Here is a 23,240-nt window from a genome sequence, read left to right as displayed (position 1 = left end):
TCACGAACCCAAATCAAATGATTCGAGATACGCACTTCGAAGACCCAATCTAAATCACATGATTCGCGATCTACGTTCTGAAGTTTCAATCTGAATTGAGATTCGTGAACCATCATTTTAGATCAGGACTCGGCGTGCTGATTAGGAATCATTTGACTTGGATCGGGATTTCAAATCACATATCGCAAATCATTTGACTTGAATCATTCAATTTGCGAAATGATTCACGAACCCATCCCGATCTAAATCAAATGATTTGCGATACACGCTCTGAAGTCCTTATCTGAATCAAATAATTGGAGATATGTAAAGTTCTGATCGAAAGCAAATGATTTGCAATATGCAATTTAAAGTCCTCATGTGAAACAAATGATTTCTGATACACAATACGATTGGAGCACTTTAAAACAGCAAATCATTTTGCAATGGTTTAACTAATTCAGAGTTCTGAAAAGCTATAATAGTTACATGCAATGTTGAAATTCGAAAATGAATGGCTCTTTTAATTTGATCTGGGTTTTACTTGAAATAAATGTTCAAAATCACTAGTTTGAATCAATCGGAGCGGTTACAGCGTAAATGACGCAATTTATCGGTTTCTCTTTTTGTGTCTTCAGCCATGTGTACACAACACTGCCAGTACTACTACTTGCTTAGCTTGATTGTTTTCTGACATTAACTGAAATAAGCGAAAAGGGTATAACGTTTTTTTTAATTGCATGAAATTTGCATGACAAGATATGTGCTTATAGATACATTGTTTTTCAATAATTCAAGCATTTTCCAATCACCTCTTCAAGAATATTGCTATTTTCAAGGGTTTTCCAGGCCTTACATTTGAAAAAGTCAAATTCTTAAGCATTTGGTACGAACCCTGTAAACAATTTCGTCTAATCAAGTTGCTCACCTGTGGACGACGGCCGGTCCTCCCAAGCCCAGGTGGGAGCCTGTCTGTGGTAATCGCCCTCCGAATGAACAGAGGACACAGAAGAGGGACGCTCTCCGACAGAGTACGCCTGGCCTGGGTTTGGAGACTTTGATTTCCTGCTGTTAGCTTTGCTCTGAAGCTTCTGCTTTCCTGCTATAGAGGCAGAAAGATTGACAAGGATGTCAGCAATGAAGCTTATGTCCTAGACACAGATTTAGTCTTTAATATAAACATTCAGAATAGATGTATCACAATGTTTTTGTTATTCACAATAACTGTAGTATTTAAAAATGAACGTTTGATAACATGTTAATACTGCACATACAATGATTTTGTAAAGTAACTATTTGGTTGTTACATCAACATAGTAGGTGGGTGAACAGAAAAACAATGGTACAGTTCGTAGCTCTTACTGCCACTCAAAAGCATCTTCGAGGAAATGACAGACAGAGCAAGATTTCTACATGCATCAAAAAAAAAAAGAGAAAAAAAAAAACCTTGCCAATGTATTGCGTGTGTGTGTGTGTGTGTTTTTTTTTTTAACAAAAACAAAAGGTGTTAGTCTGTAAGAAGTGCTGACAGACAGAAAGTTCTTTTTTTTGGATGCTTTTGTATAGTTACAAATACTCTCCACATCTCTACTGTTCTTTCATTGGCCAAAAATGAGAAAACAGTGATAGATAATTTTAACATGCATCATTTATCTATTTTTATTTCTATGGATATCATGAAAATACTCTTTTTAGAGACCAGTATTAAGGCTGTTTCACACTGAGCGTGATGTGAAAAAGCGAGGTGAATCGTCTGACGAACGGTGCTTTCACACGGAGCAAGTAACGACTGATCACGTTCTGCTAATTCATGCCTGCACACAAGGTGGCGCCAACCAACAATGCATTTTCCCTCAGATATCTCGTATATGGATTTAAGATCATCTGCTACTCAATATACAGCATTAAATTAAGATAAAGTTTGGTTCTACACCAGAAACAAATTATATATAATGCTTACAAGAATACATCTTAAAATATCAGCATTAAGCTACACTTGAACATTTGTGATTATTAATGGTTTTGCGTAAAACGCACTTTAAGCTACAGATGCACCGATAGCAACTGAATTTTTTTTCCTTTTAAACATACAAATAAAAAATGTTGGGAAAAATACATCAGTAGGCTTGTTTCAGTGAGCAAGCCGTTTAATCATTCATTCAACTGATTCGTTCAAACGGCTGATTTATTCAGAAATGAGGCAAGTGACTCTTTTATGAAAGGGTTACTGAATCACTGACTCACTCAATTCATTCAAAAACGTGAATTCATTCAGTAACAAAACACTGCTGTATTGTTGGGGGACGTGCAACAATTCTACTGTGGCTTTGAACTATTTTCTTCAGCGAAACTGAGTGCAAAAAGTCAATATTGTGTCTAAAATGTAAGTCACTTAATTTTAAGTTCTTGTTTATTAAACTACTGTTTGCAATCATGTTTATATGTGGGAAAACATTGTGCAATGTTACTTATCTAATTCATATAAACATCTATATTTCTACAGACTGACCGGCTGGTCACCGGTCCAGGCCGATCATGTGGAAAATCGGCTAAGTCTGGTCTCTGGGTGGTTGATTGGTGCATATCCACTTTAAACCATCATTGAGTGCTTGTAATAACTTCAGATTGTAATCTAAAGTTCAGATCTAGAGTGAATGCTCTCTGAAAATGGACAGTGGTCTTCAGATCACATAATTCATTGGAGAGCTAATAGAAATCATATTCTGTAGAAAGAACATGTGAGAATTGATCTGTCCTCAGATACCAATGAGAACAAGAACTCAGCTTCCACTCTCTTCTGTGATATTCTTCTTCTTTGTTTGTTTACACTGGTTTTCAAGAGCCGCTCTGGGCATGTGATCTAAGCTCAAATCTAATTGGATGGCCCTGTTCATCGTGAAACAACAGAAAAAAAACAAAAAAAACAAAAACAGGACAAAAAAAAAACCCTCGCTTTTTTGCGCCGCGAATGATCGAGCCTGGTGTAAATAGCCTCACTGGGATCTATTGTTTCGATTCAAAAGAGTCATTGCGCTGAACATTTGTGCCAATTTTCGATGTGAAAAAGCCTTTGGCTGTGTATTTATCTTACACAGACTAAAAAGACCAAAACACAGTTTTTAGCCAACCCACAAAGCAATCTTCAAAAAGTTCAGCAGTTTAGAGAAAAATCCATGTTCACTGATGTGAATTTACAGTATGAACCTGTGTTAGGGGATGGGCTGGCCTCCTGTCGGCTGTCTGAAATGTTGCTCATGCTGCCTGAGGTGCTTCCTGTCCCTAGCTGGGCCTGCTGCTGCTGCTGGTCCTCCTGCTTCTCCTCCATGTTCCCCATCAGAGCCTTCCTGATGATGTCCTCCAGACCCAGATTGCTGGCTGGATCACTAAACGAGTGGTTTCTAGGGTTTACACTGCCTGTGAAGCATAAACACACATGCACATATTGGAAACATCGAAAACCAACTGAAGAAGTGTTGGAACTGACAAACACAAACAGATGAAAATACATCAAATGATGCAAGTGTTGATTCAGTTAAATTTTTTATGGTGAAATCATACTGAGAGTTGTGAAACTCACTTGAAGTTGTTACTGCTGGGAGATTGAAGATCTCTGTGCCTGGCTGAGCATTACCTGTTGAGATAAGGAGCAAATGGGAGATAGAATTAGGTGCTAATGAAGTGGCAACCACCTAAATAAAAGACATCAGTGTATCAGTGCAATGATGTAAATACCCTGAGCTTGAATGTAAGTTCTGAGAAAATGGCCTTGTCACTTACCAACTTCTGCTTTGCGGAAGATCTCCTGCTTTTTGGACATTACCATAGGAGATGTGCTCTCCAGTTTGGTAAAGAATGAAGGCAGGTAACTGCTGCTGCCTGGAGAACGCGAGTCAGTCCTGACACGAAAGAATGGTCTAATGTCACACAATGCATATGGCATAAGAAATCTGGGGAGCCCCAAATAACAAAGACAGCAATAATTTAATAAATCATGTGATCACAAAACCAGTCATAAGGGTCAGTTTTTTGAAATTGAGATTTATACATTGGCTGAAAGCTGAAATGTAAGTTTTCAATTTATGTATGGTTTGTTAGGATAGGACAATATTTGCCCGAGATACAACTATTTGAAAATCTGGAATCTGAGGGTGCAAATCACCTTTAAAGTTGTCCAAATAAAGTTTTTAGCAATGCATATTACTAATCAAAAATGAAGTTTGATGATCTTTACTTAATATCCTAAAGATTTCTGGCATAAAAGTAAAATGTATAATTTTGACCCATACAATGTATTGTTTGTTGGCTATTGCTACAAATATACCCGTGCTACTTATGACTGGTTTTGTGCTCCAGGGTCACAAATGAAGGCTCATACTGCAAAGTAGTACAGAGAGACAAAGAATTTCTACCTCTGTTCAGGGAGATCCTGCTCTCGTCTCTGACTCTGCAGCACACTGGCCTCCTGTTTGTCTAACCCAGAATAACCCTGAGGAGGAGAGATGGGCTCATAGTTCTCTGGTCCTCGTCCTCGATCAGGAGACCTACCAGGCCTAAGAGAGACAGATGGATAAGAGGCTGCTGCTGGGACATTGTTTTCAGAGCGTAAAAAGCATCTCATGCATGTTGGAAGGATTTGCAAATGCGAACAAAGGTTTTCAATTGAATTTTCACAAACTACTTAAAGGGGCAGTAAGCAATGTTAGTCATTGTAGAACTTCAGCCAGATGTAGCAAATCAACTATGTACCTGGCTCTTGGTTTATCTGAGGAGTTCTCGGGAGATACTCTGCTTGGTGGTCTCTGGTGGTGTGCAGTGGAAGCTGGGTTTTCTGGGCTGTAGCGGTTAGGGGGTTTGACTCGACCTACAACACCTCCCACACCAGAGCTCTGGAATGTGGAGGAGAGTGAGGACGACGACGATGAGGAAGGCAGCGAGCTGGATGATGGGGGAGGATCTTGACTCTTGGCAAAGTCCTGCGTAATGATATGCTGCAAGACAAAGAGAAAAAGTGAGGACTGTGAAAGAGGAGTGACGTGACAAAGCATTAGGAGTGTGAGTGTGGCTTACCGAGATGTGGTCAGCAAGGGTCATGATGCGGTGCGTTTTCGGGACATGCCCGTAACTGTCTGCTTGTGAGGAGGGGGGATGTTGAGGTGCAGAAGGTCCTGCATCTCCTGACTGCCTGAACCGGTTAATGTCAAACCTTAATCCTGTATAACAAAAGATCAAAATCAAGATTAAATTTATATAAAAAATCTTAATGGTTCTAATTTAAGCTTAATTTTCAAAATAATAAAAGCATTTCTTTCTTTTTCTAAGTGGAATATAACCTGGATGGTTTCCCGAAATATTACGAGATTTACCCCATCTTGACAGAATAGACGTTTAAGTTCCTGGCTGTGGCACCAGGGGTTTGAAGTCTCACCTGAACTCTTTTCTGATGGGAAAGAACCTTCGTTCTTCTCTTCTCTCAGGGCTGGAGAGTTGGCAGGGCTGATCACCTCAATTCCACCTTGAGCTTCAAAACGACTGGATGACACTGAAACACATGTAGACGTAATGTTACAGCCTTGTAAGTAAATAAAGTTGGTTTGTTAGTAAGAGAGGGTGCGCGATCTACGAAATTGAAATGTTTCCATTAGGCGTATTTTAAAATGCAATTTAAATGTGCGCAATTTAAAGAGTAATGGAAATGCAGCTTATGTAAATATTTAAAGCTTAAGTATGCATCATGGCACCACCAAGCAACATGGCATAAAAATGAGTGATTACACAGAAATTGGCATCAAAACAACCTTCTAGCAGCATTTACCGTGAATCAATTAGGGAAAAAAGCGAATTTCATTCCTGTGGTAAGAGCTACACTCCCTTTAATAGAATTACCCTGTCAAATCTGGGGTCAAAAGTTTGTGACTGTTGTCAGTCTCAGTTGCAGCTGGGTCACAGGTTGTGCTATCAAGGTTTCCTAAGACTATTAGGTCTCATGGCCTCAATGGCACTAATCATCCTATTAGGTGTCCTGTTAATGCCCCCTGTTAGCAAATCCTTAAGTATATGCTTAATCTTTGTCTTTCAATATGGCTAATTTCTTGAATCATCCTTTTTGCTTCTGAGCAGGATATAAAGATGTTTGTGGCACTGTGAGCAACTTGATCTCCAGCATATGATGAAACTGTGGCGATGAATTCCTGTTTGCTATGCTTTGCGGCATGCACACTACTGCTCAAAAGTTTAGAGTCGTTAAGACTTTTCTTTTTGAAAATAGATTAATACTCAAGACTTCAAAAGTCACTGAAGACATTTGCTACAAAAGATTTTTATATCAAAGAGATGACTTCTATTCTAAGAAGCCTGAAGAAATGTATCAGTTTCCACAAACATAACCGTTTTCAACATTGATAACAATAAATGTTTTTGAACATCATGTGACACTGAAGACTAGAAATGGCTGCTTTAAAAAAAAAAAGATCAAATAAATATAGCCTTAGTGAGCATAAGATATTTCTTTTAAAGAAGTCTCCAAACCTTTGAATGATAGTGAACATGAGACCAATATCACAGACTGTACAGATGCAACACCTGTTGTTAATAAGCTGATCATCATTATTACAAAACGTAATAGTAAATAAACACTGTCTGTCTGATGACACTCACTGCTGCTGGAGGAGTCAGAGCTCTGCGAGCCTCTCTCACGGGAGTCCTTATCTGGGGCAATCTGTCGTGTGATGATGACATCAATAAAATTTGCAGCAGTTATGGTGGTCTTCCCATGTGTGCGCAGCTCTTCCTCCATGCGTGACTTGGTGGGTGGGGGTTTGTCTTTGCTCCCTGCAGCTCCTCCACCCTCTGCATACACAGGATGGGAAGCTTTCCCACTAGGAAGTGACACGTCCCCGTATGGTGACTGCACGGACCGGCGTTCCACCTCTTGCGACTCCTGTGCTGACCGTCGTGATGGCATCACGTCATCATCCCGGGAGCTGCTGTTATTATGCTTGCTCTCCTTGACTTTCGCAACATCCATCTGCGGGGCAGAAGCAGCAGCGTCCACCAAGGCAGCAAGAGCATCAGCTGCATTGTTGTATCGGCTGGCTTGAGCTGTAGCTGCTTGTGAGGGCATTTGCCTGGACAACCAAAACAGAAGTTTAATAGAGCAAAACTTTATTTTCAATTTTAAAAATCTATCATTTTAAAGGGATAGTTCACCCAAAAATGAAAATTCTGTCACTGATTACTCACATTCATGTCATTCTGAACTAGGGATTTTCCTGTTTTTTTTTTCTGGTTTTTAGATTTTTCTGGTCGACTAGTAGTCATTCATTTTAAGGATTAGTCAACTATTAGTTGCACGTTTAATAAACAATATAAATCATAATAATGAGCCTTTAATTGCCTACATAGCCTAATAAAAAAAAAGCTTGCCACAGTGCACCGGAAGATGTAATAATTACGAATGTTTCCGAGAAAAACAGCATGGAGACTGCATTAACATTTTAATAACTTATTGATAAACTAGTGCTTTCTTTGTTTTCAGCTTAAGACATGAAGTCGGCCACACTAATTCATCATGCGGATGCGCCTACATGTTTCATATGGATTATATAATCTGAGAATATTTGTTTTCTATTTGAATTTGTTCACTTAAAAGTAGATATTTCACTCTGTATAGATAGCCTATATTTTTCATGTCTGTAAGATAAGTATACACAGAGTTTTGAAGTTTCGCGTTCAGGTTTACAGAGACCCTGTTTAATTATTTTACAAAAGCGCAACGTTTCCTTGATATTGTGTCTGTGCACAAATAAATGTAGAGTCTTGTATTGCTTTTATCTATATGACCAAAAATGACCATACTGGCACCTCCATCTATCATGCAGTGAGTGCGCTACTATTCAGCTTCCACACTCCACACTGACGCTTCAATAGCGCACATTTTTCTAGGTTAACATTAGACTGAGTGGCCATGTAAAGTTGCTACTACTTACACATTTGAAAGCCATATTTGAGGTTGATGAATGATAGGTGAGCGCTTGAATGTCTTGCCCAATGTACTGTATTACCACATAGACCAGCCGTTAACAATCCGTCTATCATGGACTGTGTAACTTTGGCACTTCCTGTGGATTTTTTTTTTCTGCGACTATGTGACTAATAAAATTTCTTGTCAACTAATAGTTAGTTGACTATTAGGGGGCAGCCCTATTCTAAACTTACAAGAACTTCACTCATGTTCAGAACACAAATGAAGATATTTTTAATGAAACCTTAGATTTCTGTCCCTCTATTGAAATACATAGACATTCATACAGCTCAACAACATAGTAAACAGAAGGTCAACTGTATTTGCTTCATGTGTGAGAACCTAAAAATCTTAATTTGCGTTTCCACGATAAACAAATTTTGTTGATTTGTAATGATTTGAGAGTGAGTGAAAGAGGACAGACTGTTTATTTTTGGGTGAACTATCCCTTTATCAATCACATAAATAAGCTTGGAAAAACAGTATGTTAATATAAGTTAATATAATACAAATAAAGCTAATATTTATAAAGTTAATTTACTAATAAACTAACAGTTGGGTTGATGTCATAAATAGTGCATTGCTCACATTAGTGGTGTAATGACGCTCTTGGAGTTGGTGCCCTGGAAGATGCTCGGCCGCTGTTGAAGGACGCCCTCTTGTGATCTCACAGAGGGTGAAGTGGAACGCAGAAAACTTCGGCTGCCTGGTCGGCCAGGTTGCTCAGAGCCTGCAATGTAAACAGAGGCACATACTGAGAGCACTGGCAGAATACCTCAGTTATAGACTAGCCAGAATGGATCATTATTGGTGAAATCATTGTCAATTTGTCTCACCTCCACGCATATATTCTACCGCTGCACGTTCCCGGTCTCTCTGATCTCTTTCTCGCTCTCGCTCTCTTTCCCTCTCTCTTTCACGTTCCTTCTCTCTCTGATTCTCTCGCTCCCTCTCCACAATAGCTGCAGTGGCACTATGATGGGCAGGATGTCCTGTAGAGATTAAAGAACAGGAAACACACAAAAGTGGGGTTACAACCAAAACGGCCCTTTACACTTGCTGCACTTTGACAGGGCCAGCTGTGTTAGGAGTTGCAGACAGATTCATAATACCAGTGATGTGAAATTATTGCACGGATATATAAATGTATATGAATAACTCAAGAATTAATCCATTAAACAAGGCATTCTTTTCAGCATTTACTATAACCCCCTTTTCACTGAAATGGTGCTGGTTCTCGTGTGTGGGGGGAACCGCAAAGCTCTCCAAGACAAGAATGACGTAACTAACTGTATAAATACAAAACCTACCCACAAACAAACATGCTGCACCTTTGTTTGTTTTGTTTTTGTTTTTTTACAGGAATATCAGTGTATGAACAAGTTTATTCAGTGGTTTTTTGCAATCACAATCTGCTTTTTTTGCAACAGTCAGAAGTTACAACAAATATTTGTAAACAATATTTGTAAATAAAATAATTGCGTTACAAGCAACGCAACATATAATGGGATGTCTGTGAACTGTGCACTGCTGCATCAGGTACACTACCAGTCAAAAGTTTTTGAACAGTAAGATTTTTAATGTTTTTGAAGAAGTCTCTTCTGCTTACCAAGCCTGCATTTATTTGATCCAAAGTACAGCAAAAACAGTCCAATTTTGAAATATTTTTACTATTTAAAAAAAATGTGTCTTTTTGAATATATTTTAAAATGTAAATTATTCCTGTGATTTCAAAGCTGAATTTTTATCATCATTACTCCAGTCACATGATTGTTCAGAAATCAAGGCTGGAGTGATGATGCTGTGGTGATGATTTTAAAATATATTCAAATAGATTGTTACTGATTTTGCTGTATTTTGGGTCAAATAAATGCAGGCTTGGTAAGCAGAAGAGACTTCTTCAAAAACATTAAAAATCTTACTGTTCAAAAACTTTTGACAGGTAGAGTATTTCATTGGTTAGAATGACCCCATTTAGTTTTGTTGCATGCCAGTTTTGCCAGATGGAGAAACCCGAATTGAAAAACTGACATTATCCTGCTCTTAAGGTGCATTCAATTCAGATGTCTCTTCTCTCTGTGGAATGACGATCTTGTTTACTTTACCTGACGGCACACCGACAGGCATCTGAGAACGGCTCGATTTGAAAAAGGGAATATTATTTTTACAAATTAATTAAAAACCACTGTATGGATTTTTATCATTATAGGGTAGATTTGCACATACATTGCCAACACACATTAATGTTCAAACAACATGAAAATCTGAACTTAGCATCTGATGACCCCTTTAAAACTTATTATACATTACGATATAAATTGCTTTTGTAAAGTCTCATCTAAATGGTGAACATTCACAAGTGACTAGGACTACTCATAATAGATTTCTTATAAAAAGTATTTTGATTTAAGGTTGCCCTTCAATGCATTTCACCATGTTAAAATGTCTCTTTGACAGTTTGTTAAATTGATACTTTGTTAAAAAGTAACAAAGCATTATTGCGATTACTAGACGGCAAGTGTGCTACAAATAATATGATGTTCACGCATCGACTAAAGATCTTGCTAAGAAGAAGACACAGTATCGATTATAAACTAGAATTGTTAATGATATTTTTTAATGTCCACACAGCTGACAGCTTTACCTGTTTATTCAGGCTGTACACAAAATAGACACTGCTTTCCCGCGCTTTCCCTTCGCATGTCTCCGTCATTTCAACCTCTTTCATGCTGCACAATGGAGCCGCTTTCAGCAGTTGTGCTGACAACGCTAAAGTCCAGCAGAGATGAGGACTGTTTAAAACACTTTTTTCCTCTAAAACTTTGATGCGCATTGTCTCAGATTATTACATCAGGAAACAGTCAGGAAAACAGGCATTACATGCACATTTTAAAACCATAACATGTAAATTTATATGGTCGCCACTGGCGATCTCAGCAAAAACTTCATTCGCAAATTAATATTTTTGGTCGCAAATGCAACCGTTTTAGTCACAGTCTGGAGCCCTGTTAGAGATAATCTAGGAGCATAGTTTTCTTTGGTGAAGTGAAGAGTAAACATTAAACAATGGAGTATGTAGACATTTATTATTACCATGCTTTACCAGCAGACACAATGTAAGAATCAGTACCTGTAGAGCCAAACAAGCAAAAAAGCTCTGAAGCCAAAAAGACTGACAAAGACAAAAATTGAACGTAAAGATTGGCACAGCACACACAAGGTGAAAATCTGGGCATCACTACTCAAGACCGTCTTCAAATCTTGAGCCTCTTTAACCTCTGACATTATGGTTGCTTGTTTAAAATCAGCAAGAGAGTTTGTGTTTTTTTGCAGCCCCTTGACAGTTGGAAAGGGTTACAAACCAAAATGTCACATTTAACTTGAATTATTCTTAAAAGAAAGCAGGTATTTGTACGTACTGTATGCACTCATATACAGCACATGGAATGATGCAAAAAGATCAGCACCGTTACTTGTGTTGCAGTGATACACAGACACAGAAGCCATGAAAGACAGTTGTACAAGTATATATCATGTTTTTGCAACTGACGTCATTATTCCCCTCTCGGTTTGAATAGATGTTTAGACAGTAAAGGTCTACTCACCTTCAAGCCACCCGCATTCCCAAGACAAACTTTAAATATGAGACTACTGAGCTAAGGCCAATATTTGCCTTCACATCAATATGATGTTTGAGACACGCGCATAAGCGGGCAGTAAAGGCGGGATCTCAAGGGAGGGCAACAAAAAGGGCTAGGGAAGTACTTGCAGCAAATGGGGGGTTTTGGCACTTTAGTTGCTTTAGAAATTCCAAGTAATATCCTACATCTACATACATTTTAAGCAATAAACTCATGCAGACAGAGATTGATACCAGCAGCTCTCTTCATTCTTTATAACTGTTAATAAGCTCAATTTATTCCTTTAAAATGGTACTTTATATCTGTCATCACATACAGAATTAAGTCCATAAGTCCATAAGCTGATCTTAAAGGGATAGTTCACCCAAAAATGAAAATTCTGTTATTAATTATTCACCCTCATGTCGTTCCAAACCCGAAAGACCTTCGTTAATTTTCAGAAAACAAATGAAGATATTTTTGATCATATCCGGGAGCTTTCTGACCCTGCATAGACAGCAACGCAACTACCACATTTAAGAAAGGTAGTCAGGACATCATTAAAATAGTCCATGTGACATCAGTGGTTCAGCCGTAGTGCTGTCGCTGTCTATGCAAGGTCAGAAAGCTCTTGAATTTCATCAAAAATATCTTAAATTGTGTTCGAAGATGAACAAAGGTCTTACAGTTTTGGAATGACATGTGCGTGAGTAATTAATGACACAATTTTCATTTTTGGGTGAACTATCCCTTTAACTCAAAAGAATTATTTGTTTCTAAATATGACTAAATAGGGCTGCATGTTCAGATCTGCTATAGCAGCCAGTGAAAACAAAGAATATAAAGTTGAGGTCTTCAGAGTCAGACTTGGATTTATTAAAAAAAAAAAAAAACAAAAAAAAAAAACACGAGATTTGAGCAGGTTTAGGTCCAACACATTGATAAGTGCCTCAATCATGGGTCGGGTATGATATTAGCAACCTTGTGTGCCAGATAATTTTAAAAATGCACTGTTGCCTAGGGATGCACAACACTGGATTTTCGCTGATATCCAATATGCCAGTATTATTCAACTCATTTTGGACAATACCAATACCGATATATCCTTTTGTTTGGAAACAACAACAAGTCTCTCCTGTGCGGAAATTATAAGCAAATTAACGACGACTTATTTGTTAGAATTAAATAAACAATAATTACCTCAACATTTTATTTTAATATTTAACATTTTGGTCTAAAGTAAAAGAGTTGTAAAAATCCCAAAACTCTTTTAGAGCTCATAACTTGTTTAAAAAAGTAACATTACACATTAATGAATAAATCTGTATACATAAAATTAACTAATTTACAAGTGTCATGTTTGTGATTTTTTTTAAAAACTCATGTAAGCTATAGCTTCTGACTTTAAAACATACTGATGATTTTATGACATCAACTACTACTTTATATAATCAGAAACACAGTCTAAATGTTATTTGTGTATTAGAAGTAGGCCAACAGCACCCCCTACGGAATTAAAACTCTTTACCGAACAGGCATTAGGAGGTGGGGGAAAGGCTGCTGCTGCATGTGCTATTACTGTTTACTCTATCACACACCAAACAAGTTGATTAATGCAGCGATCCAAAACAGTAAATCTAATCATCATTCAGGCAAAACTTTGCTTCAGGAACTGCTGACGTGATCTAATCACTAGCATACCCTGAGCACGAGTTATTCCTCTTATCGGCAAGACATGTCGGCATAATTTTTCATATCGCCAATGCCGATAACTTTAAATTTTAAATTTAAAGCCATTATCGCCTGATTCCGCTTTTGCTTTTTTTATTTTACTGTTGCCCAAATAAAGTAACACAAATTAAATCATAACTGTATATTTCTGTGTTTTTTCCTCAAAAATGCTACATTATTTGGCAACACAGGTTCAAAACTTCTAGAGTAAATTGCAAAAATTGCGAAAACGGATTTGAGAAAGAATTTCATCTTCAAATAAGGTTGGACGATGGGCACACATGCCGTGCAGTTTCTAATTTGTCATGTTGGATTTTGGTCATGTCATGGGACATTGATGCCTTTTGTATTCTAAAAAAAAAAAAAAAACACCGGGTCAGTTGGACTCTTTAGTTTATGCTAAGTTGGGTTTTCCTTTTTAAAATAAGGTATGCACATCTGGTCAGGTAGGAAGTGATTTGGGTCGGGTACAGATTTTAGGACCGAAGAAGACCTCTATTATAAAGATGTGTTTGCCTTTTGTATTATTACACAGTCAATTCAGACTAGCTCTTCAATCAGTGGAAATGTACTTCCTTTTGCCATGATGCCGAAGATTTAGTAGCAGCGCATTGCCACCGTAGCGGTGCAGAAAACGGCTGTAGTTAGTTTTAGGTGGAAGAAAGCGCCTCGATTAAAACAGCAAAACTGATCTCAGAGCAGCAGCGAAGGGCGAGTTTCTAAAGCACCACCACCAGGACTGGAAGGGGAAGTTCAGGTGTTGGATAGGAGAGGAGGGGTGGGATCCTCACCTGGAGATATGGAGGCAGGGTTGAATGCCCTAGGAGGGAAAGGGGTCTGAGGTCCAGGGATGTAGGTGATGCGGTCCAGGGAGGGGGAACCTGTCCCCCCAGGGTGAGGTAACAGGATGGTAGGTGGCATCTGGGCTAGATCAATTATTCCTTTTACAGACAGAAGCAAAGGGCCAGAGGGTGAGCATCCACAACCAATCAGCTTCAACTTTAAAGAGCCAACACCCTCTACTGATCTTCTAGAAACATCTAATGACTAACAGGACTAGAAGAATTTTTAAAAATTGAAGTAGCTCATTAATAACATCTTATCAAAAGAGTTCAATTATAACAAAATAACAAGATACCAGGGCTGAAAGCTGGTTTCCACTAAGCAAAGCAAAATGAGAACTAGAAATACAGGGCAGTGTGGATTGGAGATTTAGACGGCAGGACCTGCTGAAGGTCTGAGGTCAAACTAGTTCAGATTAAAACTGCAGTATTACTATGAAATTTTCCATCACTGTTTTTTTTTACAAAATAATGTCTTATCAGACACAGGTTAACTTTTAACAGGTAACCTTGTTCCTGCAGATGTTACAACAGTGTGCAGAGTGGACATACATAACTAAAAAAACAAAAAAAAAGTGGGCTGCTTAACAGACAGGTCTAGTGGACATCTAAGGAAAAGTGGAAAAGCTCCAGCCCTGGATTTAACAATTGATTTGAACTCAAATTTCACGTGCAATTAGAAAATTTGCTTGAGGGTCATTTGCTTCTGATGGTCTGGAAAAGGTTGCCACTAATTCACACAAACACAATAACTACAGACTACATTCTTTCTTTGATACTTTCACAAACAAACAAACACACACATACACACACACACACACACACGGAGACAATCATGCCTCTTACCTCTAGCTTGTGGGTATGGGATGGCAATGGACGGTTCCCGTGGTGACAGTCCCCTCGTGACATCAGGGCGTGGTATGACCTGCATCTGCTGCGAGGTGATGTAATCATTCAGAATGGTTTGCCGAGTGTTTTCCATGGTGTACAGCTGGTAAGTGTTGGGGTAACCGGTCGGTGACGGTTGCCGTGGGAACATGTACGCTGCTGAGAGATACAGAGGACAACAAGGACGAGAGGTGAAAAGACAGTCATTCTCATCTTGACGTCAGAGGTGCGGATTTGCCACAGCATTGGAGAGCTGAGCAGGAAATGCTTTTATCAAATGCATGAGAGCAGGTTGAAAAACCAAAACATGATGTTTACTAATGAGACAGGAGTAGTGCTTTTAAGAGAGAACCATTACTCTGAGCATCAATCAATTTTGTGTGTGACGCATGAACTGTTTTTCCTGCATGCCTGTTTGTAGGAAGCATGGTTTCAGAACGGAACTAATTCATAATTCACTCATTTTCCATTCCTAGGCAAAGCGTAGCCACTACCCATGTCCTCTGAGCCCGATTAAGTAATGTATCAAAGGGTCAGATTTACAAAACAACTACTGCTTTTTTCTTTTCTTATATAGTAAAAAAGAAATAATGTTCTGTATAGATTCTTTTTAAAAAGAGAGTATTCCATTAGGGACATTTTAAAATCAACAAGAAATTAACATTTATTCTAGCTATTTTGTATAGCCTTTTTTGTAAATGCACTGTGAACAATTCATCCACAATTTTTTTTTTTTTTTTTTTTTTTTTTTTTTTTTACTTTTTTTGACCTCGTAATTTGTAGATTATTTTCCAATCATTTAGTCTGCTTAAATCCTGCCTCTTTCTGATAATGGACTGCAAGATGGATAGAACTAAGCTCTGTTCCACATTTTTTTATTTTTCAATAATACATTTAACTCACACGTATGTCAAAATACAAAAGAAATGAGCTGTTGGTAATTTTGTTGCATTGCAACCAAGAGTTTTACCTTCTTTTTTTAGCACGGCTCGCAGGAAAAAGAAAGCATTAAAGCGTCTTAAAGATAGTGTCACACTTGTCTTAAATCCCAAAAAGTAAGTTGTTTAATAAATTTATTGGGTTGTTTCAAAATTAAGCATTATCGTATTATAACATATATTACTACCACAATTTTTACAAAATCTAAAATACCTTTTTTTTATTTTGTTATTCATTACATTATTATGAACTTAAAGGGTTACTCCACTCCAAAATGAAAATTTTGTCATTAATCACTTACCCCCACGTCTTCCAAAAGATGCCTTCGGTAAAATAATCCATGTGACATCACACGTCATTTGCATTCAGGTGATACTCTCCAAAATGGCACTAGGGTGATGCAGCGGAGACGACTTGTTGAATAAAGTCTTTATTTTTGATTTCTTTGCATACAAAAAGTATTCTCGTATCTTCGTAAAATTACGGTTGAACCCCTGATGTCACACAGATTATTTTACCGATCTCCTTACTACGTTTCTGGACGCTGATCGTGTTAATTACATTGCTGTCTATGGGAGGGTCAGAGAGCTGTCAGAATGCATCAAAAATATCTTAACTTATGTTCCAAAGACAAAAGCTTTTCGGGTTTGGAATGACATGGGAGTAAGTGATTACTGACAAAATTTTAGTTTTGGGGTGGAGTAACTCTTTAACTAATTCTAAGAATTTAGGATTAGCTCACTTCCAGAAAAAAAAGCCCTGATAATTTACTCACCTCTGTGTCATCCATGATGTTCATGTCTTTCTTTCTTCAGTTGAAAAGAAATTAATGTTTTTAAAGAAAACAATCCAGGATTTTTCTCCATATAGTGGACTTCAATGGGGTTTAGCAGGTTGAAGGTCCAAATTGTAGTTTCAATGCAGCTTCAAAGGGCTCGACACAATGCCAGCCGAGGAATAAGAGTCTTATCTAGTGAAACGATTGGTCATTTTCTTAACAAAACAAAACAAACAAAAAAAAATCATATACTTTTTGATCACAAATGCTGGTCTTGCACTAGCTCTGCGATGCGAGTCTACAACGTCACTCATTACATAATCACGTTGGAAAGATCACGTGTGGTTCAAAAATGCAGGGGAAAAAAACTCCAATCTCATTTTCTCCTCTAACTTCAAATCATCTGACATCGTTGTTTTACGTTTTTTTGTAAAGGGCATTTGACTTTTTTTTGTATGTAAACACTGGGTTGGTATTTCTGCCTGAACTTTCCAACATGACTATGTAATCCGTGAATTCGAGCATTTGTGGTTAAAAAGTATACAATTTTTTTTTTTGTGTGACTGATTATTTAGCTAAATAAGACCTTATTTCTCAGCTGGGACCATGTAGAGCTCTTTGCAACTGCAGTGAAACTACAACTTGGACCTTCAACCTGTTGGTTACCACTAAAGTCCATTATATGGAGAAAAATCCTGGAATGTTTTCCTCAAAAACCTTTATTTCTTTTCAGCTGAAGAAAGAAAGACATGAAGATCTCGGATGACATGGTGGTAAATAAATTAGCAGAAAATTTTTATTCTGGAAGTTGACTTTAAGATTTTTGTGACTCTGGTCCCTGGAAAGATTCCATAATGCCTCAGATTACCTGGGTCCAGGACTCTGTGGTGAAAAGCGAGGCTGGGGTCCAGGTGTGGTGGTAGGTGAGTCCGATACACCTCTCCAGGAACCACAGGTCTATGGTGGGGGTCAAACGGGCTGTGAGATCCAAGCTGTTCACCCCCGGACACAGGTGACTTGGCGGGAACACTGTCCCTCTGAGTTGGAGTCAGTGTGTTCTTCCTCTCATGAGAAGCTGGTTTACCTGTTGTTATACTTCCTATTTGTGAAAAAAAAAAAAAATCAGTACAAAAAACCTGTACAACTGACTGCTAAGGATCAGCGCTTAATTGTAATAAGAACAGCTATCTGGGAGAATTAAGAGATAAAACGAGAGGTGCAACATTCATACCGTCTTGCCCTCGTAGCAGAGGTGATCCTCTGGATATGGAGGTGCCACTGTATGTAGGGGTTCTGCGTGCATTGCTGTCCTCATACATGCCTGGACTGAGCTGAGATTTTCCTGCTTCTGTGTGTGTGGAGCGCAGGACAGATGTGGAGTTTACTACAGAGGTGTGCCGAACACGTTCAGATGCTTTCACGTCCTCATACTTGGCCCTCTCGCGCTCAGCTGCCTCAATGGCAGAGTGTGAGATCTTCACTGGGCTTGTGATCAGAGATTTAACATTGTGCTTGATGGCTGACGGGTTCACAGGACTGCTCTCGTACTTCAGAGGAATACCCTGCAGAGATGCACAGGGAGAAAATTAGGAGATGGGAAAGTGTTGGCATCTTCCATTTCACTGATCTGAATGTGACCTGAATGCTCTTCATAAATACACTGCAGTACATTCCTCAAATCATGTACCTGAGTAATGGATCCTTCCAGAACAGGTGTTTTACGGCTATCTTGAGTCTCCTTACGGGGAATCTCATGAATTGAGCGACCCATCTCCTTTATGGTGTTCACTCCATCGTATGGTTTACCCTTCGTGATGCCTCCCTCAAAAGAGCGTATGGGTGGACTTTCCCTCTTGATCTGTTTACCGTACTTGGAGGCCTCATCATAGACTTCAGATGAGGCTCTTGGAGTTCCTGAAACACGGCAGAAAATATTAAGCATGATGTAGAAATGTATGTGCATTTTGTGAAAAGAGAGCAATTATTAAGATTCAAATATATATAGTTTCTCCTGTATGTGGCTCTTTTAGCTGTCAGAAATACTTTGCATTTAAAACAAATGCATTAACTATATACTAAAAGAATTACATATTTTCTAGGGCTGCCTTGGACTAAACATTTTTCTGGTCGACTAGCAGTCGTTCATTTTAAGGATTAGTCAACTATTAGTTGATTAGCGTCTTATGCGATTAGTTGCATGTCTATTAATAAACCATATAATTCATAACAATGAGCCCTTAACTGCCTACATAGCCTAATAAGCGCTCAAACGCAAGCAAAAAAGCTTGCCACAGCACACCGCCAGATATAATTATGAACAGTAAGGAGATTGCATTAATGTTTTAATAACTTCTTGATAAACTAGTGCTTTCTTTTTTTTTTTTTCTTCAGCTTAAGAGATAAAGTCAGCGACACTGACTCGTGATTTCCACAGTACTGATGCGCCCGTATGCATGTTTCACATGGATTACATAATGAGAATATTTGTTTTCTATTTTATTTAGTTCATTTAAAAGTAGACATTTTACTCTCTATAGATATACTTTAGATATACTACTCTATAGTTTACAGTTCAAGTTCACAGAGACCCAAGACGGCAGAAAGTGCGTCCTGTTTGCTTTAATTTCACAAAAGCACAATGGTTCGTTGTTATTCTGAGTGCACACAAATAAACATAGTCTTTACAGATTCAAAAGATGTATTACTTTTATCTGTATGACCAAAAATGACAGAGTATTTTAAGAGTAAGTGACCACACCGGCGCCTCCATGTGTCATGCAGTGAGCACGCTACTATTCAGCTTTCACACTCTGCTCAGACACTTCAATAGCGCACATTTTTCAAGGATAACATTAGATTGAGCGACCATGTAAAGTTGCTGCTACTTACATATTTCATATGAAACACCATATTTGAGGTCGATGATAGGTGAGCGTTTGGATGTCCTGCCCAATGTACTATATTGCCATAGACCAGGCGTTAACGATCTGACTGTCACAGACCGCGTGACTTCGCCACATCCTGTGGATTTTTTTCTGAGACTAAGCGACTAATAAAATTTTGGTTGACTAAGCCTCTTCTTGTCGACTAATGGTTAGTTGACTATTGGGGGCAGCCATAATATTTTCAGAATGGAAGTTAAGTAAGCATGGTAGAAGCATTTACCTTGCATGATGGATCCAGTGAGAATTGCTCGATCCTTAGACTCATGAGGACTCGGCAATGCTCTGCTGATCAAACCTGACAAAAAAAAATAAAAAATTTGTTTTGATGCGCTTTATACTTTCACACTGATTTTCCAAACTATTAAGCCTACATCTGAGGTAAATTTCAAATGCCATGGTCGGGAAATGCCTTTTAAAATATTCTCTATCGGCAAACAAATTTGCTGCTTCAAAACATTTGTGCTTTATTCTCCAGATAAAGAACCACACAAACACGACTAACCTTCATAAGGTGCCGCCTCACGTGTTTGGTGTCCACGGGACCCCTCCATGATGTCATATGTGCGTTTGAGATCGTGCCCCATTCGTGGACTTCTTGTGCCCTCTCTCGGGTTCTTAATGGCTGTGGGAACATGAAGTGAGAGACATTATTGTAATAAAAAGAAACTAAAAATATCAATAGAGCATGTCAAAAAGACTCCTGGTACACTATGAATGTGGCGCTCCATAAAAATAGAAACTGGTCTTGTTGCACAGCTAACAAACATGTCATTTAGCCCTTGAAATTAAGCACTTCACCATCTGACTCCACTTGTGCTGACTAGAGCTGTGAGATATTGCAAAAATAACTCATTCTATATCTTATATTTTTGACAATATTGGATATAAATGAAGACAGAAAGCAATTAAAAACACATGTCGTCACAAATATAATGAAAATATTCAATATAATGGAGTATACTGTGGTCACAAACACACCAGACAGGAAGCAGTATTGGTTCTGACCGTCAAAAGACAGGATGTGTCCACTTTTGCCTTCGTAGATAACGTGAGCTTTAGAATGGGCTTCAGCTCGGCTCTTTTCCGGGCCACTCAGGTCCTCCGTGGCCAGTTTAGCAATAGTGCCTTTCAGCAGATCCGCTGCTACATTGGACTGATTTAAGGCAGGAGTGCCCTACAAAGTCAAAGAGCAAGAGGGAGAAATACCGCATAAATATAAATGAAAATTGCCCAAATGCTACACTAAAAGCTATAACGAAGATACCTGTGTAATTGAGCCTCCTCTGAAAGTCAAGCCCTCTTGGCCTTTTCCAGGTGGCCCTCTCATGTCCGGAATCTGTATGGGTCCTGCTGGCAGCAGAAGAGAGGAAGAAAAACATTGTTTGGTTTGTGACCGAATGGTAGGACTGTTTGCTTTTGTGAATTTTTATTGATTTTATTGTACATTCGAAGTCATCTCACCTCGGACCACTCCCTCATACTGAGCTCTGGATAACAGGCCCTCCGCCTGAGCGCTCTGTCCACGTGGAGAACACTCCTCCTGCTTAATATATGACACTAAACACACACAAACACAATCAGCTGTTTAGATAACACATTTTATGGGGCCGCATGAGGTATTCATCTTCTAAACTTCATAACGAAGCTCAGCCACAAAAGCCCCGGCTGGCTGTAGTTAAGCTGAGCTTGATGGCAGGATAAAGATGTATTTATACTCTCAAATCTCTCTTGCTCACCAGGTTTGGCAGGGTCCTGCTGTCTTGGCAAACCGAGTGAGATGGACCCTCCTGTGGTCTTGACAACCTCCGGTACGTACACGGCGTGCGTTTGAGAAGGAAGGTATGTTCCTGGCGTTCCCTGCAGGGGAAAGGAGGGAAGAGACGAATCAGAGTAGAGTACTAGGAAAACCTCTGATCCCCTGCCTTGATCCCATTACATGTTGGAAGTATTTAAACTTAGCAGAAGCACCACCAGTCTTAAATAACAATCAGCAGCATTGCTCTTACCTGTGAAATGGAGCCCCCCTGTATGAAGGAGGGCTTGTCAGTGGGTTTGGAGGTGGGAATGAGGGGCGGAGGAGACGGAATGTTGGGCGGCCTGTGACGGGAAAACATGCGAACGTCTGAAAGATTCTGAACCGTCTGGTTTGGTGCCGGCTGAAGAACTGTGGGAATGAAAGGATAAGAGGAACAAGGGATGAAAAGAGGCGGGCAAATAGGATCACCCTTTATCCTTGCACAGTTGACAAAAGTCTTTCCCTCTAAAGCCCAAAGCATACTTTGTTTTTTTAAGTGTACGCTAGGGAATGAACACAGTGCTAGCACCATAAATTTTATTGTCACGGCAGTACATGGATACTGTAACAGGTTTTTTTTTTTTCTATCCGTGCATCAGCTTGCACCTGTGCCTTGATTTTTTTTTTTTTTTTTTTTTTCCTTCCCACACTAATTAGTTTGTACACAAAGCGGCAACACTGGCCCAGCACGCCGTTTCACAGCTGAAAAAGAAGGGAATGAGACAGAACAACAACAAACCACTGGAGACCCCAACAACGACAAACAGACTACATTATCAGCATGGCTAAAAATATCACTGTTCTGCTATAATAAGTGTTTTATATTAGGAAAACCAATCATTAATAACAATTCATTCAGAGGAACAGTATATTTATGACAGTTCTATTAGGGGAACATATTAGACTTAATTTTAATATAAATGTGGCTGTCACAAGCTGTCAAATGCAGCCCGTTTTAGTGGAAATTACACACAAAATGCTGTGTTTAATGGGACAGTTCACCCAAAAATGAAAATTCTGTTATTTTTGATGAAATCCAAAAGCTTTCTGTCCCTTCATAGACAGCAACACAACTTAAACGTTCAAGGCCCAGAAAGGTAGTAAGGACATCGATAAAATAGTCCATGTGAGATCAGTCGTTCAACCGTAATGTTCTTCCGTGCAGCGTATGACCAGTGTGATTTGAACATTCAAATCTGTGTTCGTACTGCCACTGACCTAAGAGCCACTGTCATGTATATGAATCAAACACAGTCTTTTCAACAACACAGTTCATTATTACTGTGTTACAAACATTTAAATAATCACAGAAGTACTGGGATAAAAGCTAATAGTCCCAATATAAACTATGTACGGTAGAGATCAAAATTGAGTAAATCATCCTCTTAAAAGTTAATTTGACATTCCAAATATTGCTAAAGATTTATCAATTACGTTGTTATGCCAGTAGGTGGCGAAAGGGGGCTGTTAATAATGTATTTGTCTTTGATCATTCATTCAAAAACACTGATTCATCCGATAATGGACCAAGTAAATCTTGAGTGAATCACTGAATCATTTACTTATTAATTAGGCCTACATGTGATTTTGTTTTGTTGTCTAATGTTTTTTTTTTTTCTTCAGAATCGTAAGAACCACAACTTCCATTTAAAAACATCAACCACCCAATTTATCCAGAATCAAGCAGCTCTATTTTGCAAACA

At 38.7% G+C, this 23,240-nt stretch overlaps 1 protein-coding gene across 11 annotated transcripts in view; it reads right to left on the bottom strand.

Moving 5' to 3' along the window:
* The window catches only part of ncor1 (nuclear receptor corepressor 1), a 92,536-nt gene that overhangs the window by 2,765 nt on the left and 66,531 nt on the right, over window positions 1-23,240 (bottom strand). For 5 of the 11 annotated variants that reach the window (XM_051109870.1, XM_051109869.1, XM_051109875.1 and 2 more), the window contains 23 exons: window positions 21,749-21,906; window positions 21,479-21,599; window positions 21,204-21,299; window positions 21,007-21,092; window positions 20,721-20,916; window positions 20,245-20,364; window positions 19,963-20,037; window positions 18,485-18,711; window positions 18,029-18,359; window positions 17,666-17,896; window positions 15,039-15,239; window positions 14,142-14,291; window positions 8,836-8,991; window positions 8,588-8,729; window positions 6,634-7,103; window positions 5,405-5,518; window positions 5,047-5,189; window positions 4,726-4,967; window positions 4,389-4,529; window positions 3,757-3,875; window positions 3,557-3,610; window positions 3,184-3,393; window positions 908-1,081 (listed from right to left, as the gene is read on the bottom strand). In XM_051109870.1, the coding sequence (XP_050965827.1) occupies window positions 908-1,081; window positions 3,184-3,393; window positions 3,557-3,610; window positions 3,757-3,875; window positions 4,389-4,529; window positions 4,726-4,967; window positions 5,047-5,189; window positions 5,405-5,518; window positions 6,634-7,103; window positions 8,588-8,729; window positions 8,836-8,991; window positions 14,142-14,291; window positions 15,039-15,239; window positions 17,666-17,896; window positions 18,029-18,359; window positions 18,485-18,711; window positions 19,963-20,037; window positions 20,245-20,364; window positions 20,721-20,916; window positions 21,007-21,092; window positions 21,204-21,299; window positions 21,479-21,599; window positions 21,749-21,906 (3,957 nt within the window). The remainder of the gene's footprint in view (window positions 1-907; window positions 1,082-3,183; window positions 3,394-3,556; window positions 3,611-3,756; window positions 3,876-4,388; window positions 4,530-4,725; window positions 4,968-5,046; window positions 5,190-5,404; window positions 5,519-6,633; window positions 7,104-8,587; window positions 8,730-8,835; window positions 8,992-14,141; window positions 14,292-15,038; window positions 15,240-17,665; window positions 17,897-18,028; window positions 18,360-18,484; window positions 18,712-19,962; window positions 20,038-20,244; window positions 20,365-20,720; window positions 20,917-21,006; window positions 21,093-21,203; window positions 21,300-21,478; window positions 21,600-21,748; window positions 21,907-23,240) is intronic. The other 6 variants (XM_051109874.1, XM_051109876.1, XM_051109871.1 and 3 more) reach the window with 5 other exon arrangements.

The sequence above is a fragment of the Labeo rohita genome, chromosome 5 (genome assembly GCF_022985175.1).
Source record: "Labeo rohita strain BAU-BD-2019 chromosome 5, IGBB_LRoh.1.0, whole genome shotgun sequence".
Classification (NCBI taxonomy): Eukaryota; Metazoa; Chordata; class Actinopteri; order Cypriniformes; family Cyprinidae; genus Labeo; species Labeo rohita.
Note: the sequence above shows the minus strand (reverse complement) of the source record. Positions and strands in the feature narration are given on the sequence as shown.